At 35.3% G+C, this 23,532-nt stretch overlaps 1 protein-coding gene across 2 annotated transcripts in view; it reads left to right on the forward strand.

Annotated features, from left to right (window-relative positions):
• The window catches only part of LOC134527377 (DNA topoisomerase I, mitochondrial), a 275,543-nt gene that overhangs the window by 86,992 nt on the left and 165,019 nt on the right, over positions 1 to 23,532 (forward strand). Inside the window, exons 5-6 of one of the 2 annotated variants that reach the window (XM_063360011.1) lie at positions 9,436 to 9,623; positions 15,007 to 15,230. In XM_063360011.1, coding sequence (XP_063216081.1) covers positions 9,436 to 9,623; positions 15,007 to 15,230 — 412 coding nt within the window. The remainder of the gene's footprint in view (positions 1 to 9,435; positions 9,624 to 15,006; positions 15,231 to 23,532) is intronic. The other variant, XM_063360012.1, reaches the window with a different exon arrangement.

Consider the following 23,532-nt stretch of genomic DNA (forward strand, 5'->3'; position numbering starts at 1 on the left):
AGTGAATGTGTCAAAGGACTTGAATTCTGTGTACAACGAGCTAACAGGTGAAGACATTTTGGTGAACCTGAACATTGACAATCAAAGTACAATCAACATGATAAAAAATCAGTGTATTTAAGAGGTCCAAACCTATTGATAATCAAGTTTAAGTTCTTATGTAAAAAGGTGAATGAAAAAAACTTTAACCTGCAGTATTGTCCAACTGAATGTCAGCTGGCTGATATGTTCACAAAAGCTGTCAACTCAAATACTTACTGTAATCTTGTAAAGAATATTGTGTTTGATGTCTGAAGACAGTTTGAAATGAGTGCTTGTGTTTTAAATTTTTGAGGAGAGTGTTGGGAAGATAAATTTAAAGTATGCCTGGAGACATTTTATGTATTCTGGTTGGTAAGCCTGAAAACATAAAAGCAAGTGCTTGCTGGGTACTTTAAAAAACAATGTAGGAAATAACACCAGGTTAATGTACCATTAACATAAAACTAAATAAAAAGTGCTTGTGTGATTATGAGTTGTCTGTGTTCATATTAAAGAAATTAACATTCCCCTGGTTTGAAAAAAAAGATTACTTCACCATGCAAAAAAGAATTTGCCAAGCATGGCTTCAAATCATGTACCCTTCGTTATGTTCCACATATCGCCCGCTCAAGTAAGCAATAACAAAACAATGTCATGGTGCTTAACCTTTGTGACCTCTCTGGAGTGGTATATAGTTACAGTCCATGTCTAATAAACTAACATTTTAAAGGAAAATCCATTTAATTTTCCTTATGAAATCAGTGTGAAATGGTCTTGGCACTCATAAGATATAGTTATTACAAATTGCACCATGGCTATGCTTGTTTTAGTGACTGTTGTCCAATATTCTTTTCTGGGGTATTTTTCCTTTTAGGAATACTTCTAGTATTAAAATAAATTTTTATTTGATTTTGAAAATTTATAATCTTTGTGCCAGAGACAACTGAATTTTGCTTGTGGCTCTTGCGAGATAGACTTAACAAATCTTTTATTTTCACACTTTCACAACATACATCCTAGCTTTAGTGATATTGATTTTAAATGAAAGGTATTACTTGGTTTACATATGCATTACATTTGCAATGTTTTCATTGATCCAGATGATCATAAATATGTGTACATATTGTAGCTCTGCCATTCCCATTTTTATAAGTATTTCTGAGAGAAATAAATGTTAAGTTTTTAGTTATTCAGGTGTAGCACCTCATTATATTGTTAAAGGTCACAGGTAGCTTGTTTGGTAGGTATTTGTATTTTATTGGCGTAATAAATTTTTTATGTATTATTTTATTTAGGAAAGCCTTGTAAATAGATTTTTATTGGATTTCACTTTGTTTGCAAAAAGTTATTATTTGTGTAAATTCATGTTTTCAGTATTTTATTTACTTTCAATATTGTTATGACAATAATTTACATTTATATTTATTTGGAAACTAATCATGGTTCTAGAACATTGTGTATTGTGTTGGTAAAAGGAAGGAAGAGACATAGGTGTGCGACTGCGGCACCAAATTTTTTTTTACATTTATTATGGTACTGAGACACACTGGCACTTTTTGTACATATTCTTATAACGGGAAAGTTGAACTTGTACATTTCCCACAGTGTTTATCGTGTTACTACAAAAAAAAAAATCAGTAAAAAAATGTAATTCTAATGAAACATACAAGGACTTCTGGATTTTTTTTTGGTAGTAATGTGTTGTGATTGCTTGGTTTGTGAGAGCTCTGTAGTAACGAAAACAGTAATTTATAAATTATAGAGAAATTCAATGGTAAGATGATTGGCTTATATTTCATGAGAGGTTAGTGCTTTTGGAAATCAATAGCTATCAATAGAAAACCTTTTATTATAATGTTTAGTCAGCATTTAGCCTTCCTACTTATGAGAAAGAAGCCAGCAACGAATATTATATTTAACTACATATCAATGTGAAATTTTTTTATTCTTTAATATCTCAACTAGCTAACACATTATTAAGCTTTAAATTGATGATCACAACAAGAAGAGTGCTATAATATTGATAACTAAAATCGAAATGATACGAGGAAGCTAATTCATCATGAAACATTGTAACGGTTCGTTACTTACAAAATAAACAGTTCAACGCCGATTGCAAATTTTGATGTTTTTTTATTTTTTTCCCAACAAAATGCCCCGACGAATCCAAACACTTACAATTGTTCATTCACTCGTTTCACACATATATATCTGCCCGTCGAAAAACTGCTGGTAGCTCGCATGACGAGAAATTACCGAAAATTAATAGCGTAGATGAAGTCCTTCAGTAATGTTTTACTGCAAGTACAAAAAGAATGGTGCGACCTCTAACAGGGCCGCACCCAGCGAAAAACAGCGAGCCGCCGAAATGCGGCCTCGCCTGGCAGCGATCGACAGACGACTGGTGAAATCTGGCCACTCTCTTCTCCACGCAGGGAGGAGAAGTCACCTGACCTCACCGACCAATCACACGCACGCTTCATTCACTCTTACAGATATCAGCCAATTACAGAGCAAGTTACAACACATGAAAAAATCTTTTACACACAGAACTCTGGGCTTCCCCTGATCAGTCTCTTTTCAATTTCACATCGAAATCGGGGATTTCCATTCTCGTTCTCTCTCCCACACCGTGAGAGAGCAGTTATCACTCAGTTCCCATGCAGGGGGGGAATTACCGTCTTCATCTCGGTTGGCGGGGAAGCACTGTTCCTTTCTCCCTCCCACCTACAGGCCTCTCATGCCTCTCTTTCTAACCATAACACCAGCCCAGACACAGTCCCATGATTTATAATTATATTACAATACGTTAATAAAATTTAAGAACAGCAATCATAATAAAAATTACTTTACAACATTAAAATCATTTAGAAATAACCTGAAAAAGTAGGCCTAAACAGGTAAAAATCTACTACAACGGCTCATTTGTGAATAATTTCATAAAAAATAGTAATGATTAAAAACGTCTGTTAAAATACAAAATATCTTCTTAAAACACATAGCAAGCGAAAATAACATATATTCATAGCCATAGCGTCTGATTATATTGTCTCATAACATACACACCACTCTAAAAACATTGACTCATTTATATTTACCTATACAGAAAAGAAGTTTAAAAGAAAATTATTTAATTCGGAGGGCAGGGTTCTGCAATGCTACAACATTGAATGTGTGAAGTTTCTGCTGGATAGAATAAAGAAGGTATTTGAAAACAAAGTATACGATGTGATGATAATACAAGAAGAGAATTCAACTCCGTGTCATTGCCAATGTCGGTATGAGAGGATGCATGTCGCAGAAGGAAGGAGGGATGTCTATTGCCGGCCATACCATGGATCCTGTTCTGCAATGCTGATAGATATGCCAGGTCCAGACTACAATAACCAGGAATGCCGGTTTCAGCCAAGGAGCGCTCGTCCCAAGATGCCGTCCTAAGCTCTTACAGGAGTGGGACCGGTACCAAATATGAAATGTGTTGGTAAAAAAAAGAAAGTAAGACAGTATTATTATGTTATTTGTTGCATCGCCAGAAATAATCTCTTGTAGTTATTATTTTATATCAGTTATTTCATTGGTTGGATTTTGCAATAACCATATTGTTACAAGTGGGGAGAAAACAGGTTTTTAAGGATAGCTTATTTATTTGCTACTAATACTGACATTACTAAATAAATCATCGCACTTAAAAATGTCTGTTCAAAAATCACTCACTGGAGCTAGGCTCAAAAGCAGTTTGATTCTTACCTCGCACCTGTCCGCACCCACGGTCTTACACTACTTGGTCACACACACGCATGCTGTTCCGTCGCTCCACGTTGCACCGCTCTCAAAAGGAGGGGGTCTCTTGTCCTCTTCGCTAAAGTCGTACTTGTCTCAACTCGCCCTTTTGGAACTTCCGCGGAGGCCAGTGTCGCTGCTTTTATACCAGTTGGCCATCTTTCTAGAATGGCCTGGAGTGGTTGTGATGTGTCACATCATCCTGAGCCAACCTGACATCCGAAGCCTCCAGAAACACGATGGAGCCATGTCACTTCACGGCGGCCAAACATGATGCCTATCAGTGCTGGCTACATGGTTATATACACCATACAGAGGCGGTGGAGCAGGTTGAGGTTGTAATGTTTGTAAATGTGTCGGAAAGAAAATTTATGCTTTGAACAACTACATGGTTTTATTGATTACAATTATTAAATGTTGTTTTCCGAACTAATAATGTATTTTAATTTTTGAAGAATTATAAGGGAAATAAAGTTATAATGGACTTATTTGGGAAATTATAACACACATCACATAGTTATAATGTGACAACTAGCAAGAGAACCTGCAAAGACACCAATGTCTGAGAAGGCTCTTTTGTTTCTTGTTGCACTATACAACTCAGATTGGCCAGGCTAAAAGAGGACCTGTTTGAATGTTCAAAAAAACACTCAAAAAAATAAATTCTGAAAATGTTCTCCAAAATTTTTGTAGATGTTTTAAATTTCGATTTTAATTTATGCAGACCAGGGGTTCCATCATTTTAGGAACTGCGTACCAATTGCTATTTTTAGAAACAATTTACCACACGGCACTAGGCCTACTTAATCTTATAGTTTTAGCTATTAATATATAAACTATGGTTATTTTTGAAATTTAGGAAAGAAATGAAATGTCTATTGCAAAATGGGAGTTTTATTTATAACACACAACTCTGTAAACAAACAATTATAACCATTTATTCAAATGGAACAACATTACAAAAAATAATTTTAGACAATTATTTCAAATTGAGTCCAAAAATTAAGCTTCATAAGAAAAAGCTACTTTTAGTGGTATACTTGTTGCATTTTGTCCATTATCAAACTTTCAGTATCAGGGTCAATGGAACTTTTAAAGCATTTGATCGCGTACCACCTACACCGTTGCCATGTGCCACTAGTATGTACCACTAGTGGTATGTACCACCTGCAATTGCCATGTGCCACTAGTATGTACCACTAGTGGTATTTACCACCTGTAATGTTACCATGTGCCATTAGTATGTACCACCTGCAACATTGCCATGTACCACTAGTATATATGTATATCAATAGTGATATGTACCACGTGCAATGTTGTTATGTGCCACTAGTGATATGCATACTACCGGTTGGGAAACCCTGATGTATACTGTCATAGTGTAAAAGAAAAATATTAGTAACACATTCGTTTTGAATTATTTTTTTAGTTCATTGCATATTGCTCATAAGGTTTCCATATAAAAACAAACAAAGTTTATCTGCTAAAAAAATGTTCTGCATACTCAGTACATATTACATCTCGCAAATAAGTCCCGAACTCGCTTGGCTCCGACGGTACAAACCCAGGATAAACATGCAAAACTGAACCTGCTAAATCCACTGGTAAGATGACATAACTGCCTCTAGCCACACAGGGAGTAGTGAGCTGCTTTACCTCACCGACCAACAACAACATATGTCTCAGAAAGCAAACAATCACAACACATTTCACTACCAAAAACTTCCAGATGTCCTTTTATATTTCATACACTTTCAATTTTTTTTTTCTTTTTGTTCCTCTCTAGGGAAATGATACCCGCTGTGGAAAATGCACGAGTTCAGCTTTCCCGTCACAAGAATATATACAGAAACCACCAGAACGTCTCTGTAAAGGTTAACTGTTTCTTTCAGCACCAGAGCATCTCACACCTGTTCTTACTTCACCAAAATAATACACATTTTTCTAGAAACATGACAAAATTCTAAATTACTCCAAACTTAAACTATAGATTTAATAACCATATTGTAAGTAAATAAAATACTGAAAATTGCATTTACCAATTACTAACCTTGCAAAAAATGTGAAAATCGGTAAAAACGTACTTTGACTGCTTTTGTAAGTAAAATAAACAAAACATTTAAACTATTTAGAAGAATATCACTAATTTTCAAATACAATTGAAAAACTGTCACTATGACAAAACATATTTATTCCTCTCAAAATATGCGTATAAAAGTTGGGGAAGGCAGGGAAATGTTAACACGTGACCGAAACATGTGACCATTTTAGATGGGATATCTTTCGTTGCAGAAACGTCTTAAACATGTCTTACGTTATGTTTTAAAAGACTGAAAATTCTGGTGAGGTACAAAATGTGTGTATTTTAACAAAAGTGCAAATTTTAAAAGTAACCAAAAATAAAAAAAAAAACTGAACATACAAATATTACTATAACAAATTTTCTACCTCATGGTCACTTTTATTAGAATTGGAGAATATACTATACACTGTAGAGTGACTATAGATAAAGAGAGAGTTAAGCATTTATGCATCTTGTCTTACTGATTTAGTAACATGCTGTTTTGCCTTTTTTTGGCTGTTGTGACCTTGACCTCTTGATTCCACATTCAAGGTTGACAAAATTCCCCACATGCAAGATGTCAAGAGGGTAAAACACTCAAGTTGCCCGAAACAATCATCTATGCTTGCTTCCTCGAAGCCTTTGTCTTCTCTCTCTCCCCCCCCCCCCTTGGCCCCTTAATCATGCATGTGAGATTCCAATATTCATCCAACACAATATCATCATCAGTTTTATTTAAAAGAATTTAATGGGTATATTGATAAAAACAGTACCAGTTACAAAGCTTTAGAATATTTTTTGCAATTTATGAAATTAAATTACAATCGTGAAACCGATCATGGCTGTTGCGTGACACGTTAATGTTCCTTATTGTGCACATATTATATATTTTGTAGAGTACGAATGTTTCTTTATAATCATTAAGTATATTTTATACCAAGAAGTTTTAAATAACTTTACCATTAAAATACATAACCCTTATTAGCGCAGTAAGGTTATTAACATTTAATATATATATATATACACACACACAGTAAAAGTCCGTTATAACGTAAATTTATAACGGCGCCAAAAGTTTATGTTCTAGCGAATTTTCATTATATCCAAAATTAAAAAAAAATATATTTTTGTAGCATTTTTAAAATATATTATTTTCTCGCTTGTTTTTACTATGGAAATTCACAACAAAATAAAGGTAATATACATAAAAATTACTTAAATAACATTTTTAAGCTATATCAGCACTTGCCGACTGCGAAATATTAGACCGCGTGGCCGTGATAAGGCCGTCACGCACATGGTGGCTAAGCGCACAGCTGTTTGTTTACATGGAGACGGGCAGGCGGGCCCATGCAAGGTCATGCCGGCCGCTTCCTGTCGCTTTGACCGCAGCTGGTTTGCTGGAGACATGTGCTAAGCTGATGATATCGGGTGCATATTTGCGGAGTTTTGAATACTTACTAACAATACGTAAACTCAAAGATGTAGTGAAATTTTATTTTAAAATTTGTCACATTATTACTCATGTTGAAACCTATAAATATGTCAAACACAAAAAAAAATTTTAAAAAATCTCTAATACGTTGGACCATACAAATTATATAAAATAATTTTTCCGTCAATTGGTCAGTAACACAAAAATAATCACTTGTACATACCCTTGGAAGATAACACAAAATTAAAAATAACTTTTTAAAAAATGAATCAATTTTCGTTTCCCTGATTTCACTATACTTTCGGACAAAATAAACGACTGGACCTCTTGGAAGTTCATCAAATCTTTCGTCGAAGCATTTGTATGCTGATAAAATCGACTGATTGTATCATGTGCCTCCATCATTGACGTTTTCGACGGAACAGATACGTCACTTGGTTCGTCGTCATTATTGTCATCATCTTCAGATCCCGCTTCATTTTGATTAGAGACGAGCTCGACAAGTTCCGTGTTCGTCAACTCCCCGTAACTACACCGTACGCAAAGTTACGATGCAAGTGTGAGACGAGTTATGCTCATTTACGGGCTACAGACGGCGTGATTCTAAATAAGTAGTGCTCGCAGCGGGGCCCTGTTGCACTTGCTTTCGTCGCAGCGAGGCAAGCTATGCTCGCTGTGGGGCCCCACCTCGTGCGGTGTTGCCAAAACGACCACATCATGCACGTTGTTTCATTTGCCGGACGCGTGGAATTGTACGAAGCTGTTTCTTATTTATTAAGGAATTTGTAGATGTTTACTCATGGTTTTAGAGCAAAATTACAGGTGTGTAATCTATCGCTATAGCGAAAATGAGCCCACGCTACATTCGTTATTTCCTAAATTTTTATCCTACGCAGCATATGCAAAACTGACGGTGCCGATGGTAATTATCAATATAGCGGACTTTACGTTATAGACCGTATTCGCTACAACGGACTTTCACTGTATATAGCACAATCTCACGCTAATGTAAATACATAATGTGATAAATGCTGATTTCTTTAACAAACAAATTACTAAAAAATCTATTACACCAACCAATTAAAATACTACAACTTTAATGGAGCGCTCCTACAACAAAGTTCTCTCAGATGTTTTTGTACGTTATATAAGGAAACTTATTTTTAACATTCCATAGCAAAATTTGGGAATCAACGTACCCATTGTTAAATCTCGTAGCTGTCCCATTTTAAAGCACCATCATACTTCATGATACTTACTTCCACCTTCTGAATATGCGTATTTTCTGCCCTAAAAGGCTTATATCTATTTGTAAGTACGTAAAGAAACTCATTTTTAACAGCCCATAGCAAATTTTGAAACCAACGCACCCAGTATTAAATATCGTAGCCATCCCATTTAAAATCAACACCATACTTCATGACACTAAATTCAGAATTTGTGTATATTCTGCCCTCAGTGGCTTTTATGTGTGTGTGATTCATCAACCATGCTTTGCTCCACAATGCTGGTTTCCAGAGGCGTCTCCCGTAACTCATGGTGCAGTTACTCATCATCGCCAGCCACAGGCAGCTCAGGGCTTTGCTCTTGTAGCCAGCCAAATTACAAGTCACCGCCATCTGTTCTCGCCGTTGCTCGTTTGTTCATTGCACGACTTTGGATGCACCCGGCTCGTTCTGAAAACAGCAGAAGCAAAAATTTATCAAGTTTGCAGGGCAAGCACAAATTAAAACAGGAAAACTAGCATGTAATTTATTTAAAATCACAAAAAAAAAGTAACCTAATATTAAATCAACAGGAATAAAATAAAAATTACAAAGTATATTAATAAAACCCAAATAAAAACGTATTTAAATTCAGGTTACCAGGCAACTGGTAAAATGGCGAGGATTAAAATCCAAGCCAAGGTACATGGCTTTGTAAATAGTATCCTTTGTAGCAACAAAATGTGAATTTCAGATAAAATATTGAGTTTAAGTTTGATTTGTATATTCAGTTGTATGGCTACGATTATGTTTTCAGGGGAGAAAGTCTGTTTCTTTTTTAGGTATGTATCCTACTTTAAAGGCTTTTTCAAAATGTGTGTTGTCTGAATCTAAGAATGCAAATTGTATTTGGTTTGTTTGTTTCTTGTTAGGACAAAGATAGACACAGCAGCAGTAAAGACAAGGATAGGAAACACAGAGATGAAAAAAAAGACAAAGATGACAAGAAGAACAGAGATGAAAAAAAAGATAAGGACAAGGAGGAAAAGAAGGAGAAAGATAGAGAGCACAAGAGTAGTTCGTCCAGCAAGGATAAAGAGCACAAAAGTTCTAGTTCCAGGTAAGTTTTTATTTATTCTAGCTATTTGTGACCTTACATATTTGATTTTCCAAGTGCTTCAGTCAACTACCGTAATTATAGTGTGTAGATCGGTGTAAGTGAAGCAGCACCTTGTGAAAGGAATGTGTTTCCAGACACTTTTAAGTCAAGATAGGATCATAACTTCATGAAATTTTATCTTAAAAAAAATTATGTAATATTTTCTATTAATAAATTATTTTGGCTGTTTGCTGTGTTTTTATAATTCCAAGAAACTGAAACTGTGATATTTTAACAATCACGGTTGACTCAGTTAAAGTGATAGCTCGGAAGCTGCATTATGATTAGTATTCACTATTCAGTGTAAATTAATTAATGAAAACATGAATGTTATCCAGTCAAACATGTCACAATAAGTGTAGTTACAAAATGTTGAATCTTTAATCATACATGCATGTTCTTGGTAAGATGTAAATGCATTAGTGCAAATATGAGTGGGACCTTGTTAAGCATATGTGTTTATGGTGCGTTTAGTCTCATTTTTTATGTCCTACGAGAATATAGTGTTGCCACTTACCAAATCATATTAAAGGAGAGTGGATACAAATAATGATTAACATGAAAAAACTAAAACTTGAACATGATTCTGCAAAACACTACTTGACAAGAAAGTTTATTATGAAAGGTTTGTATGTATGTATGTATGTGTGTATGTATGTGCGTGTGCATGCATGTGTGCATGTGTGTGTGTATGCGTGCATTCATGCGTGCACAGGATGTCCCATAAAAGAATGTTAAGCAGAGAACAGTTGATAGGTCAGTAAATTATGGTTCTAAATAATAAAATTTATAATGTGTCTTAGTTTTCAAGTTATAGAAAATTTTTTCAAAAGTTTTTAATTCCCCAACCAGCACCTTATTATTAAATACTTTGACTATAAATTTTTGCTACACAGTCATAAATAACCCTGCTATTGATAACAATTCAAAGAAAATCAAACATGTTATAAGAGGAAAATTTTGTTTGGAAAACTTATGTAGCAACAAAATTTAATTGTGTGAATTTGACTAGAGAAACTGTCAAACTAATTACTCTGCTAACTTAAGTTATTTGAAAAGGTAGCTAATTAATATGTATGTATCATACATACACATTTAGTTGTGTCTTGTTATAGACTAAGTGCAAGATCTACTGATACAAATTAAGGTTTATGGTAAAAATTGCATAAAATCAAGCTGTGCACTGCACCTTGCTAGGTCTAATCTGTAAACCTTGCATGTATCCCCACCCCCCAAATCTTATAAAATCTATGATTCCCACCAACAAATGGAAAGAATTTTAAATTAAACAGCAGGCAAAGTGGTTCTATTCCTCCTTCCCTCCTTAAAATGAAATACTGTGTATGCACCTGCTCGTGATTACTTTTTTTACGGTTTAATTAAAACTGCAGAATTTTTAAAATTGTTAAATTTGTATTTCATCACAATGTTTGTTCTCTGTACCCATGGATCATCTGTAATTTGTATTTTTTTTTTTGTATGCCAGAAATTATTTATAAAGTATTTTTTTTCAAATGGCATATAAAAAAAATTTAATTTCTACATTTTCCAGAACACAAATTCCTTTTACAAGAATCACTTGCCATTTATATTATGGTATTTGTTGTCGATGCAGTATGCACTTTGTTATATTATTAAAAATAATAAGTGACATTGCATTTATTTTGAGCACACTCATTGTCACTATCATATTTTGTATTTCATGTTTTTATTAGAATTATTATATATGTATAGTTTAGTTGTGTGTTCTATTTTATTGTTGTATGCAAAAGGCTCGCGTTGGGTTGCCACTGTATGAGTATGTTTATATGACTCTTAATATTAAATATAATAATGTGAAAGACTTTATAAAGCCCTAACTAAGCGGATCCTGGACATGGCTTTCATCTGCCAGGACAAGATATCAAGGGGTAACAGGGAGGAGCTGAATTTAATTATTCAGCACGGATTGTGTATGTTAGGTGCATTTAAAGGTGAACACACAAGAGACTTGCACGCGAGTGTAAGCGCGCGGGACAACAGAATAGGGGCGTAGAAATCCCTAATAACAAGTACAAATTACACATTATGGATTACAGAGATGCTTCACTTAATTATTACCGTATGTTTGTGTACAAGAACAAAGGAGTACATTTAAATACAGCACCACTGACATAATAATTCATTTAAACGAACTGTGAAAGGGTACATATCCCGTTAAGCTAATGTAGTTATCCCCATGAATAAATATTGTAGCGCAAACAGTACGACAGGAAATCAATCCCTATCACGCTGAATTGAATGGGACTAGGCCCATAACTATGCTGACAAACAAACGGTAAATGAGAATATTGATATATACTTAATAAATAACGTAGGAACGGTTACAAATAAATAGCGTAATATGGCTTATTAGTTCCAAAAGAGATTAATACTAAGACTAGAACAATTGCAAACAAGTCGACCTCGCGGGGCAGAATAATCAAAATAATAAATTTCCAAAAAGAAACGTTAACATCCCACGCACAAAACATTACATCCAGGCGTAATTTTTGAGGTGGCGGCCGAAAGAGAATTTAGAATAGACAAAATAAATTTAAAGTTCACAAACTACATTATGAGCAGGGCCACCGCCTAACTCCTAGAAATAACTTGAACTTACATTATTTTCCTCGGAGATCGCTCCCTCGGCCTATCAACGAAGTGCCCTAAATGAAAAACAAAATTCAATAAGCCCTTCAAAGAGCTGAGCAACCTTTTATAAAGGCTCTGCGCGGACCACCGCGCGTGCGCCAACCCGGGAGGGGAGGCTAGAAGCAAGGCACATCACAACAGGGGGGAAGGGAAAAGGAGGGTGGGAGAGGCCGTTGACGCCCCGGCGTGCTGTTTGAAAGTAGTGGGACTTGACCGCTGCAAATGTATAACTGTGTGGATATTCTTTTAGAGTGTGATAAAATATTCACTATGTATAGGTTATATACACACACACACACACACACACACCAGCCCCTCGAAGTAACGCTCTAATTCATTCCAGGAAAATAGAGCGCTAACCAAATACATTTTTGCCATAAGAGTGCATGTTATTCATAATAATTGGTTCTCCAGCCACTGAAATCCGTTTGTTTACTATTATAGCATTTATTTCGTTTAAATGTACGTATTTGCATACCCGTTGACACATGTAAATACAATTTAAGAAAAATATAAATGTATAAAGTGCATTTAAAGTTTAAATAACCAAAAATAATACTATATTTAAATCACAGGCGACATAATTGAACTGTACATTGCCTACCAACCACATATAAGCTTTGTTTGAATGTTTAAGAATAGAGAAGAATAAATTTTACGTTTTCTATTAACAAAATGCTATCTTAAAACAATACCGTAAATAAGGGTTTAAAACGAAATTCGCAACTGTGTAACTTTGTGTACGCACGACTAGGAGTCAGCGCAGCCTGTCATGCAAGATGTGAACTAGCCTCGAAAGCTTCCGGCATTTCCCACTAGAGCTGCTACTGAGTTGCAAGACGACGTAGTATGTATAAACATTAGCCACACACACACGTAGGCATCGGAAAATGTATTTACGAAATATTATTTACTGTGCAATTTTAATTAGGCTTTAAAAATATGCTATGGAAGCGAATAACTATTACATAAAAAGGTAATATCTTTTTTTGATTCGTCATAATGTTTATGTTACACAAGTGCCGTCTTATTTTTAATTTGTGTCATTTTGTTTGTTACATTGTGCACGTATGAAAATAAAATAAATTATGTGGACGAGAAAGAGCGCTGCTTCTAATATATGACCGCGCTACTTCAAATCATGCCCTAATTAATTGGCGTCATTACTTCAAAACAGCGCTAATCGAACAGCGTTACTTCGAGGGGCTGGTGTGTGTGTGTGTGTATGTATATATATATGAAATTGAGTACACTTGGGTTACCACTCTGTGAAGGTAATTTCATAGGTTATTAAAGGTATTGTTAGGTGCTATCTATACAACTCTGAGCTGTCAACAACAAATGTACATTGCATTCAGGACCATCTCACTATGTTTACTAAATAACCACAAACAGATACTTATATCAAAATAACTAGATTTTATTAATTTTGAATTAGGGACAATGGCAAAGAAAAAGTTATTACACCACCTGTCAATAAACATTAACTCAGACCATTCCAACATATTAAATGCAATTTCAATTGGTTATCTAGTATTGCCAGTATGATACACAACACAGAAAGTGTTTTTTTTTATTCATCGACTTCTGTACTCAGGTGTATAGAAAAAGTTATTTACAGTGATTAGATTCAAAGTTATTATTGATTTTAATCAATATTCAGGTTAAACAAGGTCTGTGTCCCAGATCACTCGTCTTGAGAGTTTGTGGGTGTTAATTTGCATGTACAGTTGATGTATAAATTATCTGAATATTCATTAAACTCGAATATTAAATTGTTAGTGAGGTTTAGGCAGAGTTAGAACACTATCTAGAAACTATGAGTCTGGATGTGATAAACGCCTTAAATCACATCGTCACTTAAACCTGTCGTAACAGCTGTCCACTATGGCATACCTTTACAGCCGAATATCTGAACCATTCTATTTATATTGATTACTAGACCATTGTTGCAGTAAACATAGCACTTTTTACATACACTGCACTCGTTTATGATACTACAACTAATAAAACACTTCTTCTGTATCTTTAAACACTTTGTATAGTAATTTAAGGTCCTTAGTTGCCTATGTCAGATGATACAAGAACCCATCTGGGCTGGTCCAAACAACTTTTCTGGCCGTTTTCTAAATCCCTTCATGCAACTGGCTGGATGCTTTCAAAGATTCAAACAATGAAAGTGTTTGAAAGTTTGAAGTGCCGCACTGCCGAAGTAACAACCAATCACATGTTGCCATTAAGAAACACTACCAGAGACCTAAACGGCCTCTAATTACATAAACCATTGTTATGTAATTATGTGGACTGCTCTTAAATGCTCTAAATAAATATTAATACAGTCCAAAAACAAAAGAATATTTATTAATTATGTTTACAACAAGGTAAACAAACGAAGCATTTCCACAGCTGTTAGCTAAGCAACGACAGAATAAACATAAATAAATACAGTTTTTTGTTCTCTGTACTAGTACATTATTAATTTTCACATGAATACATATTAAGAGTTTTATTCTAGAAAAAAGTTACACTGCAAATTTTTATTTTTTTTTTTCATTTTTGATTAAAAGGTTTAATTTAGTGAAGCTGTATTTTAAACAGTAATTAATCATATTTATTCTTTAATCACTTTATTTTCTATTTTGGTGAAGCTTGAGTGTTGGTTTTGGTGTAGCAGTAAAGATAAAGACAAGCATAGCAGCAGCTCAAGCAGAGATAAAGACAAGGACAAGCAGCACAGCAGTTCAAGCAAGGACAAGGAGAGGCATAGTTCCTCTTCGAAGGACAAGCATAGCAGCAGCTCAAGCAAGGATAAGCACAGCAGCAGCAGCAGCTCGGACAAGGACAAGCACAGGGACAAGCACCGAGACAAGGATAAGCACAGAGACAAGGAGAAATGTAAGTACAATGGAAAGTGTTCATAACTGTCTCTTACCTAATTTGTAATTAAGCTGAAATCCTACAGTGCAGATAATGTCCTGAGTTAGTGTTTGTGCTATCAAGGAAGGACCTAATAAAGCTTACACACACAGGTAAATTGTAAGTCGTGGCTTTCTGTTGAAAAAATTATAAAATTCATTTTTAACACTACATATGTTCCTCTATATACTCTTAAAACTGCATTTCAAAATTCCTTCTGTTTTCTAAGAATTACAGGTTTTTTTTTATGTGAATATTAACGTAAGTATATTATTACAACATGAACTCTAAGTAAGTAACGCTGTTCAATTTGCATGGTTTCGAAGTTACTATGCCAATAAATTAAGCCAAGATTTTAAGTAGTCATCATAGATTCGAAGTAGCACTTTTTTCTTTTACATAAATGTTTATTTCTCTGATCCCACAATGGCAACAGCACTTGTGTTGCATGAAATATGATGCAACAAATTACATAATAATGTGATGAATCAACAAACCATATTTTGCTCTTTCCTTAATAGCTATTTGCTTCCTTCATTCCTTCTGACGACTGGCCCGTGTGTTTAGCCACGGTTATGTTATATGCCATTTCGTATGTCAGCAGCAGCTCTGGAGAGAAAATTCAGAAGCTTTCGACACCTACTAGGATGCACTAGGGGCAAATCATGGCACAGACAGTCGCCTTTAGTAAACAACAGAGTTTGGAATTATTTTAATAATAGAAAACATTTAGTTTAAAATTTTAAAATGTTATTTATACCTCTTATATTAATAAAATTATATCTTGTAACTTAAAAATGTTGTTAAAGCCTCTTAGGAATGTTATGCTAATGCCATATTGTAAACAATGTGGTCCGTGCATTCAGGAATATAACTTTAGGTTGTTTTTAATCACAAAATGTTACTCAACATTTATTGAAATGTACTTAAAACGTATTTGACGTATATTTGTTCTATAAATTGATTTTAACGGGAGTAGTGTCATGTTAGTCAGCAATCACACTTACGTAGTTGGAAAATAACTCATTTGGATTAACATTCTTATGGGAAAACAGTATTTGATTAGCGCTATTTAGATTAGTGTTCTGTATTCCTGGAACGAATAGGGCATTACTTCAAGGGGATGGTGTATTAGTAATGGGATTTTTAAAACAAATTTTTGTGTGTTCTACCATTTATTTTATTTATTTTGATAAATAGGACAAAAAGTTTCTTACATTCTGACCAGTGGTGGATTTAGAGGGGGGCATGGGGGCACGTGCCCCATTCCCCTTCCCAGAAGGATAAAATATGCATTGAATGTTAAGACTTATGTAGTAATAAACAGGTATTATACTAGGTCCAGACTTCCTGTGTCGCACCCAGAAGTCAATCCTGGGTCTGCCTCCGATTCCAATTATTAGGAAACCATTTATACTTGAATTGCTATAAAGTCATAATATCATCACCATGTTAACTGTGTGTGTGTGTTGGGGGGGGGGGGGGGGATCTGATTAGGTACGACTGGTGTAAAGAATTTATTCAGAATGGAAATATTTAATATTACAGGTGGTTGTATTGTTACGATTTACCACGGGTTCGTAAAGGATAGCCCATTATAACGGTTCGTTATATACAAAATAAAACAGTTCAACGCCAATTGTAATTTTTGTTGTTTTTTTTATTTTTTTCAAATAGAATGCACCGACGATTCCAAACACTTCAAAAAGAGGCTGCTCATTCATTCCACATACATCTGCCCGTCGAAAAACTGCTGGTAGCTTGCATGATGAGAAATTACCGAAAAATAATAGCGTAGATGAAGTCCTTCAGTAATGTTTTACTGCAAGTACACGAAGATGGTGCGACCTGGAACAGGGCCGCACCCAGCGAAAACGAATCTCGCCCCGAGCCAAAACGCCTACGAAGGTGGCCGCAATTTCTAGTTAAGTTATATCCGAAACGAAATATATAAAAAATTAGGTTGATTTAATAATAGGCCTGGCTCCGACCACCAACGTGAAATTATCTCTTCATAAATTACATTATAATTTAGCGAGAAGCCATCGAACGCGACCTACTCGTCCAGCATTCGACAGACGACTGATGATCTCATGAACTCGTCTCCTCCACGAAGGGAGTAGATGTCACATGACCTCACTGACCAATCACACGCACGCTCATTCACTCTTACAGATACAAGCCAATCACAGAACAAGTTACAATAAATGAAAAAAACTTTTACACACAGAACTCTGGGCTTCCCCTGATCTATCTCTTTTCAATTTCACATCAAAATCGGGGACTTCCATTCTCGTTCTCTCTCCCACAACGTGAGACAGCAGTTATCACACAGTTCCCATGCAGGGGGGGAATTACCGTCTTTATCTCGGTTGGCGGGGAAGAACTGTTCCTTTCTCACTCCCACTTACAGGCCTCTCATGCCTCTCTTTCTAACCATCACACCAGCCCAGACACAGTCCCGTGATTTATAATTATATTACAACACGTTAATAAAATTTAAGAACAATAATTATAATACGAATCATTTAGAAATAACCTAAAAAAAGTAGGCCTAAACAGGTAAAAATCTAGTACAACGGCTCATTTGTGAATAATTACATAAAAAATAGTAATGATTAAAAATGTCTAATAAAGTACAAAATACCTTCTTAAAACACAAAGCAAGTGCAAACATCAACCCTAAAATACATGAAAACGGTAACATATAATTAGAAAGATTTTTTAAGAAATATTTACATTCATGAAAATAGTTTAAAAGAAAAATTATTTAATTAGGAGGGCAGGGTCTTGCAATATTAATTCCTTGTCAAAAAGCCAAAAATTTTAAAACATCTCTCTTACTAAAAAATGTCAACAACTCTCCACAAACGGTTATCTCCCTCTCATCAGTGCAAAATACAAATAACTTTGAAACTGGTTTCTCTATAAGCTTCAAGCAGACACGCCCTGGTCAACGAAGACTCTTCAGTAACAACAAAAAACTCTGAACAACTTACTTTTACAACCGTGGAACCTCAACACCAGCTGTAATATCCTCCATAACTACCTCAACGACGACAAATAAACACAAAAACTTCAACATCTTCAAAAACTTACACCTCGGCAGAAACCTCGACGACGACAACAAATCTTCAACTCCAGGAATTACGTCTCCATGACCACCTTGACGACGATAAAAACTTACAACCTCAACGACGACGACAAACACAAAAACTTCAACTTCTCAACGACGACGATGACAAATAACCTCAAAACAAATTATCTCCTTTAAAACCCTTAAAAACCGCTGTTACTCTAATTCTCTGCTGCTTATGACAAACTCCTCAAATCCCCTGGAACAACCACTTTAACCCACAAATCCACCAATATCTCCACTCTTCATATCTGCACTAACAAAAACTTGACAACACTATCGCTTTAAAACTGTTGACACAAAATTTTCCTAAACTCCATCAAAAAAAAAAAAAACAACTCATCAAATTCTAAAATTATAAATTTCTAAGTATCTTCACAATACCTCTATCATAACTTCAACCACTGGATAACCCTTATTTCAAAATTATATCTAGACTGCTCAACATTGATAACCCATGAACTATAACTTCTAAACCGATGTATCAACTTCCTACAACACAGAAATTCCCATAGTAAACTTTCCACAACAAATACAACTCCAAAAAACATTAAATTAAGTATGTAAAACTTTAAAAAACTTTTTTATAACCCACTACATCATCACTAAACATATTCAAACTTTCTTATTAAAATGTTACAACTCATAATATTTACATCAAATACCCACAAACTTAATTCTGTTATCAACACACTGCATTTCCTGTTGTTGACATTTTTCACTTACATTTTTTCGTATCATTAACTATAATATAAAAAATACACAAAAACAACATTATCATCATACATAAAAATTATCCACATTTCCTTTCCTTCAACTTCCTCCTCCATCATTCCTAGCTCCTGAGCTAGCCGAAAGGTAAGGGGCGCTCAATTACAACCCTTTTAGCTGCTAGTCAGCTCGGCCAACCTATTATACAAAAAAATATACCCACAAATTACATACAGTTTTTCCAACCTCTTCTATCATTCCTTCCTAACTCCTGAGCTAGCCGAAAGGTAAGGGGCGCTCAACTACAACCCTTTTAGCTGCTAGTCAGCTCGGCTAACCTATTGACGAAATTTAAAACAAAAAATTATTCAAAGATATACACAAATATACACTGCACTTGTCATTACACATCAAATTTTAAGTTTTACATACCTTACTGATATTTCCACAAAACAACAAATTGACATTTCTACAGTCATGGCATGATAAATACTTCATTAAGATACAGACGTATGTTTCTATTCTTCAAAAACAAATTACATGTACCAATGTCCTTCCTCAGGTTTCAAATTGTACCTCCCCTTTCAGCAACAGCAGCACATATATTAACATTGATGAGGGGTGGGAGCAACCAAGAATGGACTCACCCTTGCAAAAAAAACATCGGACTCCATGCCGGAAACATATTTAAAATTAACCTCCTGGCCCCCCAGCTGCCTCACAAACCACATTACACAACAAAAAAAACATTTGCTGCTTATTTAGGGCAGTACAAAAAATTCACCTAACCTTTGGCCATTCTGAACACACAACTGCTTCTGCAGCTTCAAAACTCGACGACTGTTATGCATTAACGTTTAGTATTACATTTCATACCTTTAATATAGGATGTCACCCTGTCATTCCATCCAAAACATTTACCATTACTAATGTGTGGCATTTTCATTTAAAATATTTAACCATTTCAAAATTATATCATTTTCCCAAAAACAACTCAATAAATTTCAGTTAACACCTTCCCATGACACAACATTAAACAAACAAAACATTAATTACCCAAGTGCAATGAAATTCTCACAATGTAAAGCATTTTAGTAACTGTGTACTCAAAGAATTTATATATATATTATCATAGTTATTTTCTAAAACAGAAAAACATTCACATTAAAAATAGTTATTTATCTTAAAAATTTATGTGTATAACCTTCCTTCTCTTTAAAAACCTTATTCATCTCAAAAACTTGCAGTCATAAATCTTACATATACATTCCTATATTATACTATAACAATTCTTCAAAAAATACAAAAACCCTTAAAATACAAAACATTATTAAAAAGTACACAATTCAAAGAATAAAAAAAATTCTGAAAAACATTACAAAAAATGGCAAAAATTGCAAAAAATTTAAAAAACATCAAACACAACAAAACTAGTTTTGACTCTACCTCTCCATCTCGGCCGTGGGCCAAACACGCCAACACACACTGTTTCCAGAGGTTGCATCACCCCTGTCCATTTACTATTACTTTCTTTTGCCTTTGAACAGAACAAAAAACTGTTTACTATCTCGGCGATAGTTCTGTACACATGCTTACACACAAAAAACCTCTGATCCTGTTGCACAATTTTACTCACATGTATCGGTGCGAAAATTTCAGTTTGTACCCTATTCAGTACCCACAACCCACATCTTCGTACATTACTGCTTACATTTTGACAAAATCTCCCTTTTATCATTTCTCCGCAATCTGCAAAACTCAATTCACCGATCAATTCCTCAGCAAACTCATCCTTAAGTGTATCTGAGAACGTTTGCATTTCAATTTCTACTTTTTTCATCTGTTTACACAAATTCCTGATACCATGTGTATTACCTCTGAATTTACTAATTTTTTCAACCACATTACCTAAACATTCCCTATTTACCTCATCTAGGAATTTTTTACATTCATTCTCAATGTTTACCTGCTCATGTACATCATGCACAATAACTTCAACATTTTCTTTCGACACTATTATTTCCCTATCACATTTTCCTACATTTGCTTCATTTGCACATTCATCTACTTTGTTCGTACACGTGGCTACCTGTTCATTAATTTTAAAGTCATCAAGTTTGTTCTCCACCCTGCCGAATTCCTGTCGCAACTGTGTGCCTATTTCACTCCTTAACTTAGCAATCTCTTGTGAATTTCCTTCTATTTTGTGAGTTGCCTGATCTATTTTGTTGTTGATTTCTTTTTGTCCCTGAGAAAGTTCATTCTGTCCCTGTTTCATTTCCTGTTCTAATTCCTGTTTTAACTCATGTTGTCCTTGCCTCATTTCCTGGTTGTTTTGTTCAAATTTTTCTGTCATCCCTTGTACTATGTCTTGTTTTATTCCTTGGATCATTTCCATTAATCTGTGTAACATCTCTGACCCCCCCATAACCTCAACTGGGCTACTAACCGTCATAATGAGATATCCAAAGTACAAAAATTTTAACAAAAATATTATTTGAATGCTCAACACAAAAGAAAAATAATGTAAACAATCAATTTAGTTCAATTTTTTTTTTGACTTGCTATTTTTCGGCGATTAATCCCGCGATGTCCCGCGAAGTGACGATCTCGATGTCTGGCAATGAGGTCCTGAAGTCCCGCGTTGAGACAGGCCTGAAGTCCCGTGGTGCCTTGGGTCGCTCTGTCCCTCGATGTACTGCTTTCCGCCGTCTCTGGAACTCTTCACTCGCTGCAGCAGTCAGCCAACCCTCGCCGCATTCGTCGCTCAGCTGCGCCGACAGTTCTGGATATACTTCACCGTTTTTTTCTAAACTGTTTAATATTAGTCGCAAATTTTTGTTCTTTCAGGTTATCGTAGTCACGAATTGTTTTTAAAAATGTTTACATTTTATATTTATTGCCGAAAATGTCCGTCTCAATCTCAGGGTCGTGTCCAAATTCAAGCCGCGCGGCCGGGCGCCAAATATAACGGTTCGTTATATACAAAATAAAACAGTTCAACGCCGATTGTAATTTTTGTTGTTTTTTTTATTTTTTTTTTCAAATAGAATGCACCGACGATTCCAAACACTTCAAAAAGAGGCTGCTCATTCATTCCACATACATCTGCCCGTCGAAAAACTGCTGGTAGCTCGCATGATGAGAAATTACCGAAAAATAATAGCGTAGATGAAGTCCTTCAGTAATGTTTTACTGCAAGTACACGAAGATGGTGCGACCTGGAACAGGGCCGCACCCAGCGAAAACGAATCTCGCCCCGAGCCAAAACGCCTACGAAGGTGGCCGCAATTTCTAGTTAAGTTATATCCGAAAAGAAATATATAAAAAATTAGGTTGATTTAATAATAGGCCTAGCTCCGACCACCAACGTGAAATTATCTCTTCATAAATTACATTATAATTTAGCGAGAAGCCATCGAACGCGACCTACTCGTCCAGCGTTCGACAGACGACTGATGATCTCATGAACTCGTCTCCTCCACGAAGGGAGTAGACGTCACATGACCTCACTGACCAATCACACGCACGCTCATTCACTCGTACAGATACAAGCCAATCACAGAACAAGTTACAATACATGAAAAAACCTTTTACATACAGAACTCTGGGCTTCCCCTGATCTATCTCTTTTCAATTTCACATCAAAATCGGGGACTTCCATTCTCGTTCTCTCTCCCACAACGTGAGACAGCAGTTATCACACAGTTCCCATGCAGGGGGGGAATTGCCGTCTTTATCTCGGTTGGCGGGGAAGAACTGTTCCTTTCTCACTCCCACTTACAGGCCTCTCATGCCTCTCTTTCTAACCATCACACCAGCCCAGACACAGTCCCGTGATTTATAATTATATTACAACACGTTAATAAAATTTAAGAACAATAATTATAATACGAATTATTTAGAAATAACCTAAAAAAGTAGGCCTAAACAGGTAAAAATCTAGTACAACGGCTCATTTGTGAATAATTACATAAAAAATAGTAATGATTAAAAATGTCTAATAAAGTACAAAATACCTTCTTAAAACACAAAGCAAGTGCAAACATCAACCCTAAAATACATGAAAAGGGTAACATATAATTAGAAAGATTTTTTAAGAAATATTTACATTCATGAAAATAGTTTAAAAGAAAAATTATTTAATTAGGAGGGCAGGGTCTTGCAACATTACACCATTTAAAGATTTTACTATGCACAGTTTTATTGATGGCCACTTCTTGTGTCACTTACAAATAATCTTGTAAAATGGCAAATAATCAATTGCACTTAAAAATAAAGTTGCTTCCCCAGTCACTCCTTTTCACACACCGCACACCTCGCTGGGCTGCACCTCTGGCGCAACTCTCGCCGCAGCATCCCTCGTGGATCTCCATCGCGGGACTACATCGCCGTGCTCCGCCGCCGCCAAAGCACTTGCCTTCGCCGAGGATC

This window comes from Bacillus rossius, chromosome 1 (assembly GCF_032445375.1).
Source record: "Bacillus rossius redtenbacheri isolate Brsri chromosome 1, Brsri_v3, whole genome shotgun sequence".
Classification (NCBI taxonomy): Eukaryota; Metazoa; Arthropoda; class Insecta; order Phasmatodea; family Bacillidae; genus Bacillus; species Bacillus rossius.